The 24,096-nt window shown below is 46.8% G+C and overlaps 1 protein-coding gene across 2 annotated transcripts in view; it reads right to left on the bottom strand.

Annotated features, from left to right (window-relative positions):
- EGFL6 (EGF like domain multiple 6) overlaps nt 1-24,096 on the bottom strand; it is a 60,227-nt gene that overhangs the window by 9,697 nt on the left and 26,434 nt on the right. Inside the window, exons 4-10 of one of the 2 annotated variants that reach the window (XM_045800687.2) lie at nt 21,183-21,302; nt 18,445-18,564; nt 15,908-16,042; nt 13,907-14,029; nt 5,333-5,659; nt 3,987-4,067; nt 2,253-2,354 (exon numbers count right to left, since the gene is read on the bottom strand). In XM_045800687.2, the coding sequence (XP_045656643.2) occupies nt 2,253-2,354; nt 3,987-4,067; nt 5,333-5,659; nt 13,907-14,029; nt 15,908-16,042; nt 18,445-18,564; nt 21,183-21,302 (1,008 nt within the window). Of the gene's footprint in view, nt 1-2,252; nt 2,358-3,986; nt 4,068-5,332; nt 5,660-13,906; nt 14,030-15,907; nt 16,043-18,444; nt 18,565-21,182; nt 21,303-24,096 lie in introns of both variants that reach the window. The other variant, XM_045800685.2, reaches the window with a different exon arrangement.

Here is a 24,096-nt window from a genome sequence, read left to right on the forward strand (position 1 = left end):
TCTTTAAGCACTGCCGGTAATTTGCAGCTGATGGAGAACTTGTGTTCCAGAACTTTCCCCCTTGGTTGTTTGAATCTTGGAATACATTTTCCCACAGAGTCAGTATTATGTGGGATGGCCAGCTCATTGCGTCGTGTGGCATTTAATCCACGACATGCATGAACTTGTCCTAGCGGGTTTCATGGAGCTCAACCACCACTTGCAACCTATCACTCTGAGTTCTGATTTAGGATGACAGGAACACATCTACTTCTAAGATCCATCTCCTAACCAGTGGTCGTGGACACTGCTCATCTCCGATCCCCTGGTTGTGGCTTTGATGAACTTGGGCAAAATTCTCATAGAATAGGGTCTGAATGAAAAGAAGGAATTCCTGTGGAAGCCAGGAGGACTACACTGGGGGCAGGGGGTGGGGGCTGGAGTCTTCTGCTGGGACCTTCCCGGAGACCCCTGCAGGAGCCACGCTGACATTGCCTTAGTTTTCACTGGACTCAGAGGCTGTCTGGTCTTCTCCCGAGCTAGTAGAGTTGCCAGATTCAGCAACTAAAGATAAAGGATTCTCAGGAGAGTTTGCATTTCAGGTAAGGAACATGTCTGAGATGTACTAAACATCACTCACTGCTTATCCGAAATGGCGGCACCCTACATTTACCTAGCCACTCGACCAGTGACACCCTCGCTCTGTGACCCGCTGTGGCAGAGTTCCCCTTCTCTCGCAGCTGAAGCCCATTTTGATCTGTCCTTGAGATTTTATCCTTCTAAAAATGCTGATTCACCCCGCGTTTCTTTCTCATATTTAACTCTGTAGGGAAAGACAAACCCATCTAGAGATCTGAAGGGGGTGCAGGAGGGAAGAACGTACGTTTTGAGTGACACAGAGGCTGAGAACCCTGGGGCCACTGGTGCATTGTGTTTGTAAATAAGGGACTTCCCATTGTTGGAAAACCCAACTTCAGACACTGCTGACCGTGTGAGCTGTCACGATCCTGGAATAACTGACGGGCTCCCTGCGTGACACAGCTCTGGCAGACATCAACTTGGAGATGCCACGATGCAAGAAAGGAGAAACTCAAGTTAGCTATCGGCAAGACAGGCTCTCCGAAGACATACCGTCTCCAGACTGGTTAAGCTTGCCCTGTGCTTGCTCTGAATCTTTGGCGGTAGTCCCACTCCCACAATTTGCCGCATGGGATGTATCCCCCCCACCCCAATCTCAAGTTTCACAAGGAATTTTTGTTAGGGGATATCCAGGTTTCCCGGCTGCGCGTGAAGGCTTGGAAGGAAAGATCTAAGGGAAGAATTAATCTAGAGGAAGGATGCAGAGGATCTTGTAACCGAGGGCTAAACTTGGAGGTCCCCAAGTAAATAAATGGATTGGTAAGGAACCTGAGCCCCCAAAGTTGTCTCTAACTACATCGTCAGCCTCAGGAGATAGGGATGCAATTTATGCTCCAAACGGGATCTGCGAGCCAAATGCTCTACAAGGGAAAAGACAGGGCCCACCAGTAATGTTCAACCAAGAAGTGGAAAGGGCTGGGATTTCATAGCTCAGAGCTGAAGTTGAGAAAAATCCAAGTTTAAGTGGCCAGAAAGAAATCTGCAAGCAATAGAGGGGAAAGTTCAGGTTGCTGACCTGATGGCTCCTTATGGTGTTGCTACTTTGAGGGGTGACTTTACTCACACTTCAGGTAGAGGCAGAGGTCATATTTCCTTTCCAGATTTATTTTCCCACAAAAAGCAAAACAGAAGCTACCGAGCACCATTAGCTGGCAAACTGGGGAAAAGGAACCATTTCTTTTACCTTTCCCCCAATACTCTTAAAATGCACATGAATTCTGGGGCGCCTGGCTGGCTCAGCTGGTAGAGCACGCAACTCTGGATCTTGGGGTCATGAGTTTGAGCCCCACGGTGGGCCTAGAGATTACTTTGAAAAAATAGTTTTCCTTTAAAAATCTTTAAAAAAAAGTGTACATGAATTCCAACATCTTTCTCTTAGCAGCAGGAACGACTATGGAAGAATCTTGCTGGAACATCCTGTGTGTGGGTCGGTGGGGGTAAGAGGGATAAGACGGAGCATATATGCTGAACCAACTTAGCCATTCGTCAGGGGAGATTTCAGGAAGGTCTATAAGTTTCCAGACATGACCAACGACCCTGACCTAACAAGAGAGAAGAAGAAGAACCCTGCATCACCGGAGAGCCTTCTGTATCTACGCCATACCACAGAACACAAAAGAGTAAAATCTAAATACCATTAGCTCGCTCAGCAGGATTCCAGTCAAAGTCATCCTCTACATCCTGTTTCCAGTCACAGACCCCACCGTCGAAGCTGCAGTCAACTGAGATATTTAAATCTGCTAAGAAAAAGGGTACATTGCATAATCATTAAGAGTATCAGAAACCTGTCTAACATTGGGAGCTTTGAAAGGCCACAAGGTGTTTTCAGGTGCCGTCAAGCACTGAGCTAAGCTACTCCATGGTGCTGCTGCCTTGGCAACCATTTTGTTTCACAAAATAGCCTACAGGAGCCTAAAACTGACCTTCGCCCCTCATGCGAGTGCAAGCCCTAGAATGCAGCCTGCCCAGTCACAAGCAAATGTTAAGTTCTTGTTATGACTTCTCAACAGCCCTTGTGACCCACAGTCTCCCCTGTCTCTCAGGACCATCCTCTTAGGGGACCCTACGGGGGCACTCCTTAGATAAGACTCCCTTGGAGCTCAACAAGATCCTGATCTTTCTGGTTTGAACTGACCAATCCAGCTTCAGTCTGGAAACCCCCAAGCACTCCACACATGAGCACTAATAAAGGCATGTGCTCCAGGTCCTGTCTCTCTCTAAGCACCCTGCCTCAATTTCCCCGTGTGGCCCTTGAAGTATGCCATGATCCTCCAGGGCCTGTGAGTAATCTATGTGTCCATTTCAACCATCTTTTGTGGTCTTCTGTTGAACCATCTGGCACTCGGGGGCTCTACTTGACAAACATTAATTTAACAAAGTCAGAACAGCGTGGAGTATACAGATCATGGCTAAGGAAATGGCCTTAAGGACAGTGTCAAACCAGATACTCTGTTTCAATTTAAATCTGTGAAGTCCTTCTGGACAAATTCTGTTGTGATTAAAAAAAAAAAAAAGACTCCCTGTGTCCACGCTCTTTACAACGTAAGTTTGTAGCACCGTCCCCCATCCTTAAGTCTGGCCCGGCCTCGTGAGTTGCCTTGGCCAATAGAATACGGAAGTGATTCTGAGCCAGTTCTGAGGCTAGACCTCAAAAGGCCTGTGTGCTTCCACTTGATTCCTGGGAACCCTGCCACTGCTTCACGAGAGCAAGCTTGGCTGACCTGCTGGAGGATGAGACACCACCTGGAGCAGAGCTGAGTCAGCCCTGTCGTCCCAGCGGAGGCCCCAGGCACACGAGAAAGCACAGCTAAGATGGGCCAAGTCACTGAGTTGGCCCACCACTGACTGCAGACTCCTGGGTAAGCCCCACCCAGCGCAGCCCGGATCAGCAGAACTCTCCAGCGATCCAGACTCGTAAGCAGAAATAAATACCTATCGCTGCAGGCCACTGGGGTCTGCGGCTGTTCATCACGCAGCTCTATGTGGCAGTGGGTCACGGACACTGGCTCTTGGGCCCGGAATTTAGTACATGGTAACTTTCACGTTGTCACCCTCAGGTGCTGAAGTTGAAGCAACTGAGTCATTTTCTCCCATCTTCAAATATATACTATCCGCCTCGACCCATGGCTCTAGGTGTCAGGCAGGAGTGGTGGGGAGAAGACAGCCTTCCTATATTGTCACCACGGGGACTAATCATGTAAAGGCCTACTATTTTCATACTGGCACCGTGTGTCAAGATGTTCTGATTCTTCCCTTGGGTGTTTAGGAATGAAGCAGTGATTCATAAACAATCATTTCATCGTACAAAGACATTAAAATGACATGGGACATTGTCGAAGAGCATACGCTTGGGAGAAAGCATTATTTACCTTTGTGTTCGAGTCTGGATGTTACAGGTTTTCCGTGGACCAGAACCAGATCCAGTTCACCCACTTCATTCACCTTAGGGGCTAATAAAGAACACTTGATCAGTTAAGAAAAACCCTGAATCCTTACATGCTAAGAAGGAAAGGAATGAATGACTGAACAAAGAGAGCTTTATCATGTATTCTAATTATAGAATATGTTAGAGCAGAGTTTCCTTAACGTTCCCAAAGCATTCACACTGGTTCCATTTTCCTTGTCTAGGACATCCTTTTCCAAAGATGTTCTAAGCATCTACACTACTAACATGTCCCTTCTCAACAGGGTTTGGAAATATACTTGGAGATTTTCACTCTCTATTAGAGTAGATGATGCCATTGGTATGGTAGTTCTTGGATAGGTGGGCCTGGGTCCACTTTTCATTTGGTTAAATCTAACAGCCATGGAGCCAAGGACAGAAAAAGCAAAAAACAGAGGCAGCAACAAATGCCTGGCGAGAAAGAAATACAAAGTCTCAGCGTGAGGATGTGGGGCGATTAATATGGAAACCGCCCTGAAGGGGCTGAGACTTAGAGTGGGTTCCACAGAGTGACCAGTGAAAAGGGCTGTCATCCAGTTCATGGAGAAAACTTAAGCTCTTCTATAGAATGTTCCTGCCTACAATTTGGGCTTTTTAAATTGTAGCCACAGAACTGTGAAACTCCCCTTGCAAGGAGTGGGCCCGTAAAAAGTGCCTTCAAGAAGTAAAAAGGCGGGGCGCCTGGGTGGCACAGCGGTTAAGCGTCTGCCTTCGGCTCAGGGCGTGATCCCGGCGTTCTGGGATCGAGCCCCACATCAGGCTCCTCCGCTATGAGCCTGCTTCTTCCTCTCCCACTCCCCCTGCTTGTGTTCCCTCTCTCGCTGGCTGTCTCTCTCTCTGTCAAATAAATAAATAAAATCTTTAAAAAAAAAAAAAAAAGAAGTAAAAAGGCAGAGCTTGGCAGATCCACCTGGATCCCGGGTCTCTCTGGTTTGGGGGTGTGCTGAGTGGAGAGCCAAGCAGCCAGACAACTATGCTTGTAGGGCAAGGAAGTGTGCTTGGCGAGGAGCAGAAAGGGGATCTTCGTCAAATAGGACCCCCCCCCCCCGGGAAGGGGAAAAGACTTATCCTCCTTGTTTCCCACAGCAGCAAATTTGATTTGGGTTCTGCAGAAGATGTTGATTTCCAGACCTTAGAGAGAACCCTGCTTCTTATAGATCAGCACCGAACCTAACTTTACTTCAGCCATGAAGCTGTCTTTTCTTTCACTTGCCAGGAGAAGTCACAATTCATTTTTCCTAAACTGTGTAAAGTAATGAAAGTGTTACTCACAGAACACATCTCCTCGAAGGCTTTGCTCCCGCTCCACGTGGTTCTTCAGGGCTTTCTGACTTTTTTTCTCTTCCTCAAGCCCCTCTTTCTTTCTCTCTTCATTCTGTTTATTTCCTCCATTAGAGTTCCTAGCTCTGGAAACAGTCTCTTCAGAGTTGAGGGGCTGCAAGTTAACCTTAGGGGCTGGAGTTCCAGAAGGTTCTGTGATGACATTTTTAATTTTTACCTTCTTTTTCATGCTGTTTTTGTGAGCCAGCAACTTCTTGATTCTGTCTCTGATGGTACTAGGTGCTCTGAGGACCTCCTTCACAGAATTTTCAGGGATTACTAAAATAAACAATAAAGGTTGGACATTTCACATTGGCCGTTAATTAGGTCACTCATGAAAAATGGAGCATTTAGAGTGCAGTAAATGAATGTTTCCAGAATCAACTGACATGAGGCTCTACCACTCAATATTTTAATATTTTTTGAAGTAGGCTTCACACCCAACATGGGGCTTGAACTCACGACCTTGAGATCAAGAGTCACATGCTTTACCAATTGAGCCAGCCAAGTGCGCTACTATCACTTGATATTTTAGGAAGAAGTCTATTTGCATCTATTTAAAGCAGTTCCAATGTTATGGTAGTATCTTAACTACCTTTTGTTAGAGGACACACTTTTGTTCTGCTTCAGAAATTACTACAATGAAATAAATACCTGCTCCTTCCAAGGTGGACTATAGATCCCACAGTGATGGATTTTCTAGGGTCCTCAATTATTTCTGTATTCATACTGGGGTTCTTCAAAGCTGGTGTTGTCTGGGCAACCTACTGATTTGTCCAAATTTTGACATTGCAAGATTACAGCTATAGCAATAGTTTGAACCATATAAATCGCCAATAATGGACCACTTATAGCCCACAAAAATGGTGATTTATGGTTCAGTGTATACAAACCCAACTTTTCTTCCCCATTCTCTCTCCCCTTTAAATCTCTTCACCTCAATCAACTATCTAAAACAAAATGGTCTTATTTATTGAATATTTAGAGAGGCTTCTGTATTTACTATCTTACACTCGTTTTTTATTTCTCACCACTACATTAAATTGCTTTTAGAAATGCACTTATAAAAAATGCCCCTCCCCCTGAGCTGAAAGCAGTCACCTAACCGACTGAGCCAGCCAGGCACCATCTATATCTGTATCTATATCTATATCTAATCTATATCTATATCTATCTATAATTAAAAGATTTTATTTATTTATTTGAGAGAGAGAGAGAGCACAAGCAGGGGGGAGTGGCAGGCAGAGGCAGAGGGAGAAGCAGGCTCCCCGCTGAGCAGAGAGGCCGATGTGGGGCATGACCTGAGCTGAAGACAGACGCCTAACTGACTGAGCCACCCAGGTGCCCAAAAAAGGTAATTTTTAAAGAATTAAAAATACTGATCTTTAAAATCAAATATATTGTCCTTTTATAAAATATCTAGGCATGTGCCAGTCTAAGACTAGGCAAGAAAGGGTCTAATAACACCTGAACCAATTCACTCAATTCTACTACTTGGACATAGTTTAGAGGGAAATGAAATAAGGGAGGAGACATTAAGTTCAGTACCTATAAAGGATGCTAGAAAAATAAACTGGATTGGGATTTTATTAGACTACTTTTCTTGGCAATCTTCTCATCTCTTCTCCCACTCAGTTCCTTCTCCATCATTTGGCTGATTCAATCTGTACCAAAGTGGTAGAAATAAACGAGCAGAAGTCTACAATATTTGAGATAATCAAAAGAAAAAGGAACAATGCTTTGAAAATATACATGCTCTTAATTAACACATCGCTTTTACTTTGAAATAAATCTAAAGCTGTTATGGCAAGAGCTGCATTTCCCTTTTCAGAAAAGCGAAATGTTCTAGCTGTTTATCAGTGTGACAGTCTGTAGTTACGGGTTGGAAACCAACTACTAGTAATACCAGTAATGCATCATTACCCATTTTCCTGACCTTTAGATGGCCTGTTTAGCTTCTTTGCAAGTTTTGATTGTAAGGTGCTGATCATATGGACCTTCATCCTCTGGAGGTCCCACTGGGTAATTTTGTCTACGGTTCCCTGAGTCTGTTCCCAAGACCTCACATGAAAAATTAACAGGAAACACCCATTCCCTCGAAATTTCCTTCACGCAATCAGTAACATAAAACTAAGGACCTTCACTAAGTAATGGGGAGAGGGTTTCAACCCACATCAGGCAAACCTAAACATCTGCTTTCAGTTTCTGCTTTGAAGTTTCGATTTTTTTCCTATCGGAAAAAAAAAAAATCAAACCATCACAACCTTTGTGGTGTCAACAATTTTCCTGCTTTACTATGTAAACAGAGCTGGGGCGAGGGATAACAAAACTAGGCATGTGCATGACTCTGAATGGATAGATGTGGCTTTCTCTAGATATTGCTGTTTCAAACTTAAGTGCTGATTGTTCCTCCTAAATGTTTCTTGATTAATGCAACATCTTTTTAAGAATATAAAAATGTGGGAGAAGTGACAGTAGGAGGGTCACTGGCACGTTTGGGGATCGCAGACCCAAAAACAGGGAATTCCAGAGTTTTCAGAATCACAGGCCAGTCTTCTGTAAGTGAAGTTGACAATTTCTCTTGGGAGAGATTTGAGATTTCTCTGAATATCCGCTTTGTCAAAAACTTCTACCTACCTGAAAATCTTAACTTTAGAGTGGATCACTGTGATGTGAGAACATCTTTCCCAAGAGGGACAGGACTCTGCCACTCATTCACCTGGGCTTGGTTCATCAGACGATCTGTAATACGCTGGCAGGAGAAACATTCCTCTCATCTGAACTTTGCGCACAGTGCTGGGAGGAGAGGCTTAAGCATGGGTGAGGAAGGTACTGTACCACGGGACCCAGGACACAGGGCGGGGCTAGGATGACAGACAGGCTGAGCCATGGGAGTTTGTTGTGGAGGGGCCCGCAAGGGCTACCCCCAAGGAGTAGCCATGGGTCATGCACACACCTAGCCTGCGTTTAAGCACAGCCCGGGAGCCCAGTTCCCTTGGTTTGGCTCCTAGCTCCCGCATCCTCTGGGCATTTGTCTTCAAAGCAATACTTAACTCCCCTTTGCCTCAGTTTACCCATTTATAAAGTTGGGATAAGAATAGGGTTTTTGTGGGGCGCCTGGGTGGCTCAATTGGTTAAACGTCTGCCTTCGGCTCAGGTCATGATCCCAGGGTCCTGGGATCGTGCCCCACATTGGGCTCCTTGCTCAGCCAGCGGGGAGCCTGCTTCGTCCTCTGCCTGCCACCCCCCTGCTTGTGCTCTGACAAATAAATAAATTTTAAAAACTTTAAAAAAAAAAAGAATAGGGCTTTTGTGAGGTTTAAGTGAGCAAATACATGTCAATTACTAAGATTAGTGCCTGACATATATTTGGCCTGTTTGCTATTCTATTCTATTCATTTGTTAAAAGATTTTATTTATTTATTTGAGAGAGGGAGAGGGAGTGGGAGAGAGAATCTGAGGCAGACCCTGAGCTGGGTGCAGAATCCATCACGGGACTTGATCCCCCGGCCCTGAGATGTGACTTGAACCAAAACCAAGTCAGACGTCGAACCGACTGAGCCACCCAGGTGCCCGTTTGCTATTATTTTTAAAATTCACCACCAGGATGTTTAAAATCTTTTACTGAGTTGAAAAGATATTTTGTCCAGGCCATACCTCCAAACTTCTAACATTTATACTATAACTGAAGGGAGAAAGTTGGAGTGGCCCGTTGTAGCAACACCTGTGACCTTGAATATACAGTCTATAAACTGAATTAAATCAGAAGCATGTTTCTAACATGCAAGGAAACGGCTTTTAACGGGAACAATTGTTGAATTCAGGTAAAGAAGCCACTGCCACTATTACTCCTACTCCTAGTGCATGATTATTGAGCATTTGATATATTCTGGGCTGGAACTAAGCCCTTTATATGGATGTTTATTTATTTTGTTTGGATTATTTCATGTAATCATCAAAAGAATATTAAGGGCCAGATACTATTATCTTTATTTTGCAGATGTGGAAACTGAAGCACTAAAGATTAAATCGTTCATTTACAGCCCACAGGTAGTAGGCCAGGGGGCCAACAGTCAAGCGAAGGCAATGTAATCCCAGCAGCCCCGCTCAGGGTAACAAAATGACATGGTGTCCTTTCCTAAATGGACTTACTACCCAAGTCAGGTAATACTGAAGTTTTGATTTGCTTAGAATGAGTAGAGCTACTGTCACATTAAGACCAAATTATCTAGCAGGGTATTACTAATACTCACATATATTAGACCAGGAAAGAAACCACACATCTACATCTAGGGTACTCCTTCCTCTGGGTCCATATGTGCATAAGCGCAACTCACTAACTCCTCTTCTTCTTTTTTCCCTCCTTGGGGGCAGGGGAGGAGGAGAGGGAGAGAGAGAATCTGAAGCACGCTCCACGCCTAGTGCAGAGCCTGACGCCAGGCTCAATCTTACAACCGTGAGACCATGAAATCAAGAGTCAGATGCTTAATCGAATGAGCCACCTAGGCGCCCCCTAACTCCTCTTCTGTATTGCAACACAGAGTCTTTTGTAAAAACAATGAACTCATAATAAAACTTGCTGTATCAGTGCCGTATATTATGTAACAGCGATTCACGTACATACAAACGTATTTTACAATATAACATTTTATAATGCTGCATGCTAATTGGATGCGATTCTCAATTTTGTTTGCATGACTTTCCTATGCACGTACAAATGAATTTTGGGCCATCCTTTAAGCAGTGTGGTTAAGAGTCTGTTAAGATCAATTTTCAACAGAGACATGGCTATTTATTTTACAAAGAATCAAAGCAGAATGGAAAGGGCTGGGCAAGTAATATAGTAAATGATCCAAAGACAGTTTTCTCTTTTAAATAAACACTCTGGTGAGAGATGAAAGAAAAAAATTCAGCTGCAGAATGGATAGCAACAAAATGAATGGTTTCAAGGTATCAAACAGAACATTGTGAGGAATTTGAGGTTTCAAAGAATAAAGAAAAACTTGTTTTACCCAAGAATATGCCTAAAGCCGGATGGTCAAAGAAAAACAGGAGTCTTCTTGACATAAGAAATGTTTGTGTTGATGTGGGATTTATAATTTCAAAACACTGGGGGACAATATAGAAAGCATGGGCTGCAAACGACTATCCTGCCACATGCATCGCGACGTGGCCTTCATGTGGACATGAATAACCCACTGTGGGGGCGCCTGGGGGGCTCAGTCAGTTAAGTGTCCGACTCTTGACTGTGGCTCAGGTCATGAGCTCAGGGTCAGGAGACTGAGCCCCACGTTGGGCTCCACGCTCAGCGGGGAGTCTGCTGGAGATTCTCTCTCTCCCTCTCCCTCTGCCCCTCCCCCTGCTCATAAGCTCTCTCTAAAATAAATAAATAAAATCTTTAAAAAAAACACACACATTGTGGTTTGAAGGGGGTTAAACGATCAGGAAGTAGTGACTCCAGGTTTATTCCGGCAGTGCTTGCTTTGATCCTAGGCCTGGGGCCCCGGGCGGGTCTGCGGAGGCGAGTGGCCTCCTTCCCGAGACAAGTGTTTTCCTGAGGCGTCTCTTCTGGACACGCAGTGTTTGCGCATCTACATTTACAGAAGGTCGGATTAGAGAGTGGCTGGCCCTTAGCACACAGCTCTTTGAAACGGCCCGACTAACAATAACCATAAGTAACTTTATTGAGCACCTACCATGTGCTCAGTGGAACTAAGCCCTCTACCTGTATTACCTCAATTCCAACCTCACAATGCACTTGAGGGTTACCTGTCTTAGTGAGAGTATCCCCAAGCAGAACCTGAAACAAGGGTTTGGGTACAGGGGGTTTACTTGGGAGGGGATCCCAGGAGGCAGGCGTGGGGTAAAGAGGAGAGCAAGGCGGGGAGGGGGAAAAGCTAAAGATGGTGTCTCAATGGGCAGGAAATCACTGTGGGTAATGGGCTCAGTCCTGCTGGGGACATCTGGGAACCGATGCAGAACACGCCTCAGAACTGTCCCATCCTGCAACCATTGGGGGTATCTATCCAGACTCCTGGTGCCCACTGGTTGAGGGCTGTCCTTGCCAAGGGGCTGAGCAGCACTCTAGAGAACGTGCAAGGCCACGTGCAGGGAGCCCACGGCACTGGGGCTAAGATCTGCCTGGAACTGTCCACCCTGCCTTGCTGCAACTAGGGAGCGCCCAGGGACTGGGGCCTAGCTCATCACAAACTGCACAGAAGAAAACCGAGTTCAGACAGGTTAAGACAACTTAGTAAAGGTCACAGGCAGGATGGGGCAGAGCTCAGATTTAGATTCAGGCTTTCCTAGGTCCTGAGCCTCAGCTGTTGACCATGACCCCACACAGCCCAAGACAATGAGGCTGGAATATGCATGTTCAGATTTGGTGGCGTGAAGGAGCCCTTGACCATCATCCAGTAAGAATGCTGATTTACTCAGTTTCCTCTCTGGGGGCCTCTCCAGGTTATGGCATCCCTCCTCCCGACCCACCCATGCACGGCCCTGTACAGGCAGCCCATCTCTCTCTTTCTCTGTCTTTGAATAAAGTTCCAGGAGGACATCATGAACACGTGTGCCCCGAGGGATAGACACCACACCAGCGAGTTCCTGGAGGCTGAGTGGCTCTGTAATCCCACGTCCAGCCCAAGGCAGAAATCCTGCCGAGAGCCGGGAGCCGGGCCTGAAAGGCTGCGTGGTGGAATGTGCCACTCGGCAGGACTCTGGGGTCCACTCTCAGACACCTGGCCATCATTTGTAAGAGAGAACGTAGCCTCTACCCATGGCTCCTAGTCTGCCTTGGGAAATCACTTTTTTTTTTTTTAAGATTTTATTTATTTGAGAGAGAGCAAAAGCAAGAGAGATCACAGAGAGAGAGGGAGAGGGAGACGCAGACTCCCTGCTGAGCAGGGAGCCCGATGTGGGGCTCGATCCCAGGACCCTGGGATCCTGACCTGAGCCGAAGGCAGATGCAGACTGAGCCGCCCAGGTGCCCCTGGGACGTCACTTTATTTCACATCCCTCCAAATACCTACAGGCACCATTTATACTTTTGCACACTGTTTCTTCCAGACGAAATGCTGCCCAGTTCTGGCATTTTTCAGAGAATGTGATTTCCAGCCTCCTCTTCCTTCTGGACATACCCCAGTCCAGCAGCACTCAACCACAGCCCACGGGGTACTGTGAGCCTTTACGCCTTAGCCGCTCGGTGTGTGTCATGGCGCAGACACTTTCTTTTTGCCATCAGAGCAGCCGCTCTGCTGTGTCATCAGGAGCACCGGCCGCCCGAGGGCATGGGACAGGTCAAGGCACAACTTGCAGCAATACGTGTTGGAAGACCTGGGGCGCCTGCTAGGGGTACACAGGAGAATGGAGTTGGACAGTCAACAGATCTCGGCACGCGATGAGCCAGTGCTAAAGGGACAAGAGCAGCCTGATAATCTGCGTGACTCTAAATGCCATGAGACACCTGTCAGGACAGTGACCACACTGTCGTCACTGCCGGCTTGCCTTGGCAGACATTCTGGTCCTCATCGGGATTTCTAGTTTTCTCTTTGGACACACAGCAGGACGATATATTTTTGGGCCCTACTTCCAAGCTGACTGTAAGACGGGGCCTCTGCCGGCGTGGCTCCTCAGTGACCACGTTGAGAAGAAACCCTGGACAACTCTCTCTGGACACAGTACGAGTCATAAACCATTACTGTTGTCACAGCTGTTCACAGCAGGGACATTTTCTGGTTATACATTTGGTTTACCAATTTAAGATTTTACCACCTAAGCACTAAGGAGTTTACCAACAAGAAAAATGGGACTCTTTGCTAAAAACGTGAATCTGGGGCGCCTGGGTGGCTGTCAGTGAAGCGTCTGCCTTCGGCTCAGGTCATGATCTCAGGGTCCTGGGATTGAGTCCCTGATCGGCTCCCTGCTCAGAGGGGAGTCTGCTTCTCCCTCAGCCTCTGCCCCTCCCCCCCCACTCGTGCTCTCTCACACTCTCTCAAATAAATAAATAAAATCTTTAAAAAATGTGAATCTAGGTTTGAGGATGACAGATAAAGTGACATCAGCTTCATCATACTTTCTTCTGGTTGTATATTCTGTAAGAAGTTCTGATTCACGTGGTTAAAACGTTTGTGGCTTTAAGGCACTGACGTTTCAGGATTGCTTGTTACTGCACCGTAACCTACCGCATCCCGACAGATAACATGTGCACAGCGCCATTTGTCCTTAAAGCTTATTTTCAATTTTGAAAGTAAGCTGTGACGAGAGAAATATCCAGAACCTTGGCTGGTCTTTAAGTTCAGTGCCCACAACTTCAGTGAGTGATGAAGATGTAGTCCGATTAGCAGAGAAGACAAGACCGAGGCAGAGTGAAAAGTTTCCAACATTGCATGTACATGCAATCGCACATGCGTGCAGAGAGAGACACACAGAGAGACACACAGAGAGAAATGAAGGGAGGAAGGAAGGAGATACGGAGAGAACGCTTTACGGAGAACAGCTAAGACACCATGAGCAAACGCTACTTACCAGAACACTGAAGTCCATTGCCTTTGTATCCCTGCTTGCATTTACACTTGAATGATCCTTGGGTATTGAGGCAATTGGCGTAGAGGCTGCACGTATGGGTATTCACGGCACACTCGTTTATATCTAAAAATGTGAACGTTCCCGTGAACAACTTTGTGGCGGCAGGGCTTGCTGCCAAGACTATCCCTTACTTACTAACACCATCACTTGAGCAACTCCAGGGCCAACCACTCAACACTGCCAAACAAACCGAGTGGGGCCTGAGAACCGAGAGGTGTTCAAAACTCCCACCGCCTTGGCCCAGAGCCCGGCCTTTGCCTGACACCAGCACACGGGGAGCTGGGGGGCTCCCTGCAGCCGGCCGCCCCCACGGCAATCTCGACTGCTCATCGACACTACTGGAATCTGTAAGACGTTCAGGTTTTTTTCTTAACTTTTTCCTCCGTCTAATTCAGAATTAAATAACAGTACCAGAAAATAAATTCTACACGTGGAAGGGCTTGGGACTCCTAACCAACAAAGGATAAGGTGGGCTATGAACCGCTGATGTCATCTGAATTCATAGGCATTTTGCTCACAGGCTGCCAGGAGCAGGGTCGGGCTGGCCTGAGCTCGTCTGCTGGATGGAGACCAGGAAAGTTTGCTGAATCCTACCCGAGTGAGAAGTTCATTAGCCCTCTTCTCCCCCTCACCTGCTCTCCACGCTTTGGGAGACATAAGCACACAAAATAGTCCATTGTTTTTAAGTTAGCCACCGAAGGAGCGCCGGTGCTAACCACTTAGAATCACAAGATGTGTTTCTCCTGGCAGCTCTCCACGTGCATCCCCACCCTGTCCAGCGGAACATCCTAGGTATCAGGAGCAGCCCTCTCTGTGACGCAGCACCACTGCGTTACGGAGCCAGATGGGTCTGCAGCGGGCCTGGGGTCTAGCCCACGAGAAACATGGATTTTATGAGCCCGTGTAGGCCAGCTTTTGTGTTTAAAAAGATCTGAGTGAAGAGATGTGGAGGCTTCACGAGGTGGTTCAAAACCCTGGAGCCAACCGTTGTCGCAACATGGTTATGCAGGACATGTCCTGCGACGCTGTGGATGGAGGGCTGAAAGAAATCCTGCTTTCTCCCCAACCCGTTAGCTTTCCCCGTTGTACACACATGTGCTCCACACGTTACATGAAGAGGCATCTACGGGGAGCCTGGGTCTCCCTTCACAGTAGGGCAGGCCCCGTCCTGCGTTCATCAAGGCTCAATGCGAATGCGTCCAAGGGCTCCCAAACACCCCCCTTCACAGTAGGGCAGGCCCCGTCCTGCGTTCATCAAGGCTCAATGCGAATGCGTCCAAGGGCTCCCAAACACCCCCCTTCACTCGCTCCTTCAGACTTGGAATTCCTTCACTAAAGGCCAAAATATTTTCTTTCACACAGATCAGGCCAAGAGCTGACTGAGACCAGAATCTTATCAGAGAATGGCTTTGGTGACCTGGAAAGGGAACATTTCAGGCGACTTGGAACTTGAACCACGACAGGGCCGAACAAGGGAAGAACATGTGCCTTCCTCTCCCTCACACGTTTTTCTAAAGCCACCTCCGAAGGAAACTTGTGAGGAACACATCACTCAGATCAAGATCAAACAGGCCTTTTTATTCTTCCTTTTGTGCTTTATTGCTCCCATTTTTAGATATGTATCTGGGGAATCAAAAAAAGAAAACCAACCGAATTGTCCAAAAATCCACAAAAATCACCTCAAGATATCTACCTGCAAAGCAGAACTAAATCCACCGCAGTCCCTCACTTTAGACCTTTACTGACCTGGCTTCACCTGACGCATCTCGCCAGAGTTCCCTAAAGGCCAGAAACGAAACAACGTGACCTTTTCGGTATTGTTCAACTGGTCAGTACAGGAGACTGTTCGACTACTAGACCGAATCGACAGCCAAATACCTGTAGACAAAGCCTACAGGTCTGGCGGGGAGACGGCAAAGGGAAAGGCGCCCCCACTCTTACCTACACAGTCATATCGGCCCCTGACGTATTGCAGTTCGAAGCCGACGTGGCATTTGCAGTAGTAGCTCCCGAACGTGTTCACACATCTTCGCTTGTAAGGGCAGACGGCCGTACCGGAGGCACATTCGTCGATGTCTAGGATGCAGAACCAGAAGGTGTCAGTGATGGCGAGGAAAGCGCTCTCCCTCCGAAACACACGCACACGCGCGCGCACACCCACAGCAGTTTCTTTGGTGGAGAATTCTGACTACTCTCCTGCCCTCATCACACCCTCCGGGAAGTGTTCTAGAAGCCCTCAGCACACTCACAGCTCCTCTTTTATATGTTTCCGTCACGTTGTACCTCTCGTTTTCGAGCCATCGTCTCGCCGTCCTGTCGCTACTCACATCCCCATCTCTCCTGGTAGGCCCTGGCTCCTCTGGGGCAGGGAGTGTGTGTCTGGCACTTGGCACAGAGACATGACAGGCTTGTTGAAAGAATTAATATTTTTCCGGCTGTGTGTATTGTATGGCGTATACAACTTTTGAAAACCGAGTCCGGTAACTACACAGTAAGCAAACCAGATACACACCTCCGAGGTCATCTTCTACGGAAGAATTAGTGCGTGGGCCAGCTCCCCAAGGCTCCTACAATACTGACCCAAATACCAGAGACGTGGTTTCCTACAACTGCACTTAAACATAAATCGTGGGTCAAGTGTAATGAGGTCGTGATGCAACTTGAGCAGATAACAGGCTTCCCTGCTTTCCTTGAGAGTCAGGTTAGCGAGGGGCTGGCGGCTAGGCTGACCCAAATATCCAGACTCAGGCTTTGCTTTCACATGAAGATGTCACATCGAGTAGATGTTTTATGTTCTTCATTTGGACCTGTGGTTAAACATGCAAGTCGGTGCTGCCTTATTGTTCTCTCTGCATTCTTAAAATACTAAATACGTGTTGGATGGACCAAAATAATTTTTCAGGGACCACTTTCGTGCAGATCATCTTTCCCTTCAATAAAAATGACACCCGTCAAATCAGAGGTGGGTAAAAATTGGCTTCAGTTTGGTCAGGAATGAGCCTGGTCATATAAATCTTATTTCACCGAGGAATACTAAACCCTGTGAATCTAATTAAATCTGATTACTCTCAAAGAGCAGGGCCAAAATTAAAATTTTACAGGGATTTTTTTTTTAAGTATTTAACTGATTTAGGGCCTATTTGGCTGAACTTTTGAAATGCAGCTTATCAAGCTATATACATTTGGGATAAACAAAGTTCAGCACTGAGAAGTATTTCTATTGCAGGAAACAAGAATATTCAATTGCACAGATATTTGCTTATTTAAATAAAGAAGATTAACAACTCGTTGAATACTCTGATTTGGTTTGACAGCCCTTATCAATGCTATGTGCTCACTTGCATCTAAGTACAGAACGATGAGTATATACACTTTGGTTACAGAACAGAATTCAGATCCACAAGGGAACTAAGGCAGAAAGTGTTGCATCAGTCACTGAGGGCACCCTTTGGGTGCCCCATCCATCGCCCTTGGTGCTCAGCCTTTCTGTACCTGCGTAAGGCTGCACCTGCAACATTCTGCAGTGACCCTCATCCAGGCTGGGCGGGGCGTGCCGGGGAGTCAATGTTCCAGAGCACACCCCCCCGCCCCCGCAGTCAATAAAGAACAGGAGTTGTTGCATAAATCCCCAGAGCCCTTGACCCGGAAGGAAATCTTGGAGGCAGCTTCCCCTGTCTCCTAGAGGGGACAGAGGCCTAACCGGCTCCTTGAACTCACCCCTGCCCTGGGGCCTTCCCTCACCTCCTCCTCAACCAGCATTCCCTGGGATCACCTCCCAGATCAACTACTTCTTCAGGGTCAGCTTCTGCGGGGCCCAAAACTAAGACACAAAGTAAGACAGGGGAGAGCAAGAGACCAAAGTTCTAATCCATTGACTTGATTGAATTCAAAGCTATAAAGGAGGGCTCTATCTCCTCCTTTAATATCATGGATTTAATTTACTCATCCCTCCAAGCAGAAATGATTTTGGAATACTTAGTTCATATATTTTAGAGCAACCTTTAAGGACAATGGGAAATTGGTTACTTGCTAACTTAACGTAGATAGGATATACTATTCTCAATAGTCTTAGATCTAAAAATGCAAAATAAGTAAATACATTTTTGTAGGAAAACATTAGCCGGAGTCCAAAACGGAGCCCAATGGCCCTTGGGATTTTATTCACTGAATGATAGACAGTAAGTGGCACGTTTCTATGGTAATTGAAGTGAAACATGCAGGGTAAATATACTAAAATAAAATTACCTTTATCCCTTTTCCACTAGGGCATTAGACAATCCCAAAGTAATAGAGGAGTGTTCTTTCTAACATCCCAAAGTGTATCTAGAGTCTATGTGGCCAATCGGCTCAGAAATGGGCATAAATCTGTACTTCCAGGAACTTTCAGTATAGCCAACAAGCAGATCGTGCTGAATGACAGAGAAGCAATTCAGCAGAGGGGGAAGGAGGAGGAGCGCAGGTGAGCCCGGCCGCTCTACCTATACAAACTCTTCCATTGGGGGCCAGGCGGAGGCCCGAGGACGGACACAGACAGCGCGGCCCTTCCTCCGTGTCTTCGCAGGCATACTGGCAGCTCATCATGGCACACGTCCTGGAGTCTGAAAACGTACGCAAACATTAGCCTTCTCCTGCGAGCTGGTAAAAAGCCCTCACTGAGAAAGGATCTCTGCATTCTAGGACAATCGGTGTCATATATGGACTGTATTACAGGATGAACGTCCTGATCTGAGACCCAAATGGAATCTGGGCAAGGGTGGCATCCTGGCGGCACCACGGTTTGTTCTGTGGGCCAGTGTATTAAATTTCCTGTCTTTAGCTCGGGCAGGCACCCCTCAGTTACCAAAGACCATTTCCTTCTCTCCTCTTGTACATTCTCTCCTCGCGCCTTTATGTCACCCGGCTGGCCTCTCCAGGCGGGAATGCAACCTCGGATGCAGACGATCAATCTGAGTCATCGGGAAAAACATCCATTCTACAGACCTCTCTGTACAGACCCAGCCTCAATGAGAGTCGCTCAGGTCAAGAGACCTGGTCATTTCTGTGTCTGTATTAAAACATGTGGCAAATATGACTGACTGGCTGCCCCAAAGCCATCCTGGACCCCTTTTCTTCTCACCATTCCCATCATTGAGGCTGGAAAGCCAGTTACTTGTCTTCATCCCAGCTTCCCTTGCAGCAACAATGGGTGGCCCTAGGACCCAGCTGTGGCCAAAGAGATATAGAGATGAGTCTGCTAGAGGGAGCAGGGCTTCTGGAAAAGATGCTGCTGCATGATGAAAGGGACAAGCATGAAAGAGTCATTCATTCACTGGCATCACTCCTCTCCCCTTTGTCAGCCCTCCCTTAAATGTATGTGTGATATCTGGAGCTGGGACAGCCATCTGGTGACTATGAGGTCACAAGCATGAGAATAAAATCAGTACCCTGAGAATGGCAGAGAGTGCATCCTTGCTGAACTGGTCTGGAACTGCCTACCTCCATCTTTTTTTAGTAAATGAGATAATTTAGGTGGATTTTTCGTCACTTGTTGCTAAACACAATTTATCCCACAAAAATGCATTTCCTTAGCAGAAGTCTACTATATATAGATCACAGATGTCTCCAACAGGGAAGTGCAGTGAATATACTCCCTTTATCCAGTGCCATCCATAACATGCCGATCACCCAGTGGGACAAAAGAAACCATCAGGAGCCAGGTGAAATAAAATCAGGAGAGAGGTCCAGGGTTCATTGGACACTTCGAGCTCTAAACAGGGAGCCCGAGCAATCCTTCCACATACAGAAATAGACACAGAAGGTACAAGGAGGGATACATACCTCAAGGTAACGTAAGAAACACCTACTAATGGTAACATTGCTCATTTATTCTCTTTTCTCTTTAGTTGTCTTCTTTTAAAATTAGTCTTCAACATTTACCTAATTCTATCCTTCCATTTGGGAAAACGTACCTTGTTTGGCACTGATTAGGCTTTCGTGGAATGTTTCAAAACATCCATTAGCATAGGTCTTTTTAAAAATGTTAAGCAATCACTATGAAAGCCTAGATAGTGGTTTCCGTGATGGGGTAGGGAGGGGGCTTCTGGCAAAGTTCTCTTTGGTAGTGGTTACACAGGTGCTTACCTTACAAGAATTCATTCAACTACATATTATGTTGTATATATTATATACATATTTGTCTCCTATGGGTTTCTGTTTCATTTATAACAAAAAGAATTTTTTAAAAAGACTTCAAATGTCTGCTTTAGCTCTCAAGCCTGCTTGCCAACAGAGGATCTAGGTGACTGGTGGTGTTGGGGCCGCTTGCCAAGGACAGGAAACACAAGGACAAGCCAGGGGAGAAGCAAGCCAGGCACTAGCCAAGACTCTGTAACTGTGGCAAAGCCCCTGATGGCCTAGGGAGCCCATAACTCTGTAACCATAGGAAGCTACAGAAGCCGTAAGCTCCGGGTTTGGTGGGGGCTGCAGTACAGAGGAAAGAGAGATGGGAGTGGGGGGAAAGGGGAGGAGGGGAGGGCGACGAGGGGAGGAAGGGAGACAGGCAGGGAGGATGGGTTTGCCTTTCAGCTGCAACGTTAAACCTGATTGCCTCTAGATAAATGAATGGATATACTCTTACCTCCCACAGGACATGGGTTTCTCTTTATCACAGAAGGGCTTTTCTTTTCAGGAATGTGAATCGGAATGTATTTCCAACAAGAGTCACTAATCTTTGAGCATGGAGCAAGGGGCGTGAGAAAGGCAGTTGGTGGGAAAAACTGATGTCCCATGATGGAATTTAAACGTATCACCTCCCTAAAACAATATGCTTATTTTCATGAAGAAACCCCATACACCCTGCATATATAGAGATAATAGAATTTATTTTTCTCCCCAATTAGCTTCTTTCTTTAAAACGCAGATGTCCAGAATAGGCAAATCCAGAGACATAGAAAGCAGATTAGTGGGTGTGGCGGTGGAGGGGGTGCTGCGGAGGAGGAATGGGGGTGACTGCTAATGGGCACAGGGTTTTCTTTTGGGGTGACGAGTATGTTCTAGAATTAGATAGTGGTGATAGTTGTACCATAGTGTAAGTGTACGAAATGCCACTGAATTGTACAGTTTAAAATGGTGGATTTCATGTTATATTTATTTTACCATGATTTTTAAAAAAACTGTTGCTATGGCAAACATCTAGTCTGGGAGGATGACTGCGAGCAGCCTGGCTGTCGGAACTTACTCGCACACGTGGCATCTGGCATGAGCGTGCGGCCGCTGAGGCAAAAGCACTTGTAGCTCCCATGCGTATTCACGCAGCGGTGTTGGCACGGCCGGGGTCTTCCTCCACACTCGTTCACATCTGTAGGGGACAGGCAGGACATGAAGAGAGGCTAACCGGATCGGGAAACATCAAGATGGAGAGCTGGGTTGGCTTCCCTGGACCCCACTGCTGGGGGTGGGTACACAGGGCAATGACTCGCCTCTTCCCCAGTCATCAGTAAAACTCCATTTCGAAGGACTAATGATGATGTGGGGCAAACAGAACGATCGTGCACTGGCGGAGGGGAGGCAAATGGGCCCAACCACTTTGGAAAACTGTTTGGCAGAATCTACTGTCGCTAGAGACACGTATACACATGACCTAGAGATTCCACTCCCGGGGTAGCTTCCCAACAGCAATGTGGATGTGCGCCCACCGAGGAAATATGTACTAAAATGTCCACAGTAGCACAATTCTTAATAGCCCCAAGCTGGAAAGAACCCAAACACCTCCCAACAGAAGGCAGGACAGATGACTTGTATACTTGCGCAAAGGAATACTACACAGCAATGAGGCTGACCAAGCCACGGCTCCAAGCCACAGCGGAGAAAGCTCACAACCCTGAGAGTGAGCGGAAGAAGCTGGAGACAACAGAGGACATTAAAAATCAGGCAAGGGGCGCCTGGCGGGCTCAGTCAGTGCAGCATGCAACTCTTGATCTTGGGGTTGAGAGTTGGAGCTCCCTGCTCAGCGGGGAGTCTGCTTCTCCCTCTCCCTTTGCCCCTCCCCCCACTCACGCTCTCTCAAATAAATTACATCTTTTAAAAAAAAAGTCAGGGGGCGCCTGGGTGGCACAGCGGTTAAGCGTCTGCCTTCAGCTCAGGGCGTGATCCCGGCGTTGTGGGATCGAGCCCCACATCAGGCTCCTCCGCTATGAGCCTGCTTCTTCCTCTCCCACTCCCCCTGCTTGTGTTCCCTCTCTCGCTGGCTGTCTCTATCTCTGTCAAATAAATAAATAAAATCTTTTAAAAAATAAAAAATAAAAAAAATTAAAAAATTTAAAAAAAGTCAGGCACAAGTAATCTGTGCTGTAAAAGGTCAAGATGGAGTTCCTTGTTGGGAGTGGGGGGCAAGTCACTGGAGGGGAGCAGGAGGGGTCTTCAGGAAGGCTACTGAGTTTCTGTTTCTTGGTTATGTGGATGTATTTGAAAATTCATTGAGCAGTACATTGTTGTTATATGCACAATTCTGTGTGTATAATACTTGAATAAAAAGCTAGAAATACGGGCGCCTGGGTAGCGCAGTCGTTAAAGCGTCTGCCTTCAGCTCAGGGCGTGATCCCAGCGTTCCGGGATCGAGTCCCACATCGGGCTCCTCTGCTGGGAGCCTGCTTCTTCCTCTCTCACTCACCTGCTGTGTTCCTCTCTCGCTGGCTGTCTCTCTGTCACATAAATAAAATAAAATCTTTAAAAAAAAAAAGCTAGAAATACAATTTAGGTCCTTTAGCCTTTAGTACTGTCCCAGGCAGCCAATGACAGGCACCCACAGCCTACTTTCAGTTGTTCCTGTTTCGGGCGGCCCCACACCGACTAACGTGTGTTGGCTCACACCCTTCCAGAGGGAGCCCCGACAGGCAGCTGTCGGTGGTGAGGCTGTGGGACACCATTTGAGCCTGGTAAGACTGAGGGCGACTTTCTTCTCTTTGCTTCTCAGTGTTTCCTAAAAAGAATTTAAATACTAAGAATGAATGACTTTTTGGGGTGTCTGGGTGGCTCAGTTAGTTGCGTGTTCGACTCTTGGTTTTGGCTTAGGTCGTGATCTCAGGGTCATGAGATCCAGCCCCACCTCACGCTCCGCGCTCAGCGTGGAACCTGCTTAAGATTCTCTCTCCCTCTGCCCCTCCTCTCTCTCTTAAAAAAAAAGAGTAAATGACTTTTTTTTATTAAAAAAAAAAAAGATACAGAAGGAAAACAAAACTTCGGAAGCGATCATGGGTAGGGTGCTTGAGTGGTTCAGTCAGTTAAGTGCCTGCCTTTGGCTCAGGTCATGATCTCAAGGTCTTGGGATCGAGCCCCACATTGGGCTCCGGTTCAGGCAGAGTCTGTTTCTCCCCCTGCCCCCATCCCCTGCTTATGCGAGTTCTCTCTCTCTCTCTAATAAACACATAACATCTTAAAAGAAAAAAGCAATCATGGGTAGAGAAGTTTATCTTTGGAAATGTGGTCACGTCGGTGCCTCATGACTTAACTACTTCAAGGAAGATACAGAAAGGAGAAAAGAACCAAATTCTGTGTAAGACCAAAATTCGGCAGGGCAACAGGCAAAGCGCATCCTTGAAAATAAAGAAGTGGCTGCTTTCGCCTCTGACAGGAACCTTACACAGGAATTTTCTGACGTCTTAGTGGGACATTTGAAAGCTCCTTCTCCATTGCTTATCCCTTCTACTCTACCTTCTCCTGCATGGATTCTAACCCCTTCAAAAGGGGGAACTAGAAAAGGCTGATTGGACATTAACGGGAAATGGAGAAACGCCCTATCACTTGGCCCTAACTCAGAGGTGCCTCATTCATCCCTTGGAAGAAGCATTTGGGGGAAAGACACCACAGTGGGGGGCTGAGGCTTGTCACCATTAATGGATATACAAGGACTTTGATCAGGCCACCCGGGGGGCCAGGAAAGCTGCGGGAGGAGACAGTCCCAAACCTGAGCCAACTAGACCACTCCCTCAACACTTATATTTTACCGGGAATTGAAAACCAGCATGAAAAATATCTTCTCTCTTCTAAACCTCTGCAGAAGATATCTTGGCACAGAATCCAGGAGGATACGGAGAAACAGGTTTTCTGGTGTGAACCCCTCTGGTAAGGGACACGCTGGGTTATCGCTTCCTAGA

This window comes from Ursus americanus, chromosome X (genome assembly GCF_024610735.1).
Source record: "Ursus americanus isolate L20-20 chromosome X, mUrsAme1.1.p, whole genome shotgun sequence".
In the NCBI taxonomy this organism is placed as follows: Eukaryota; Metazoa; Chordata; class Mammalia; order Carnivora; family Ursidae; genus Ursus; species Ursus americanus.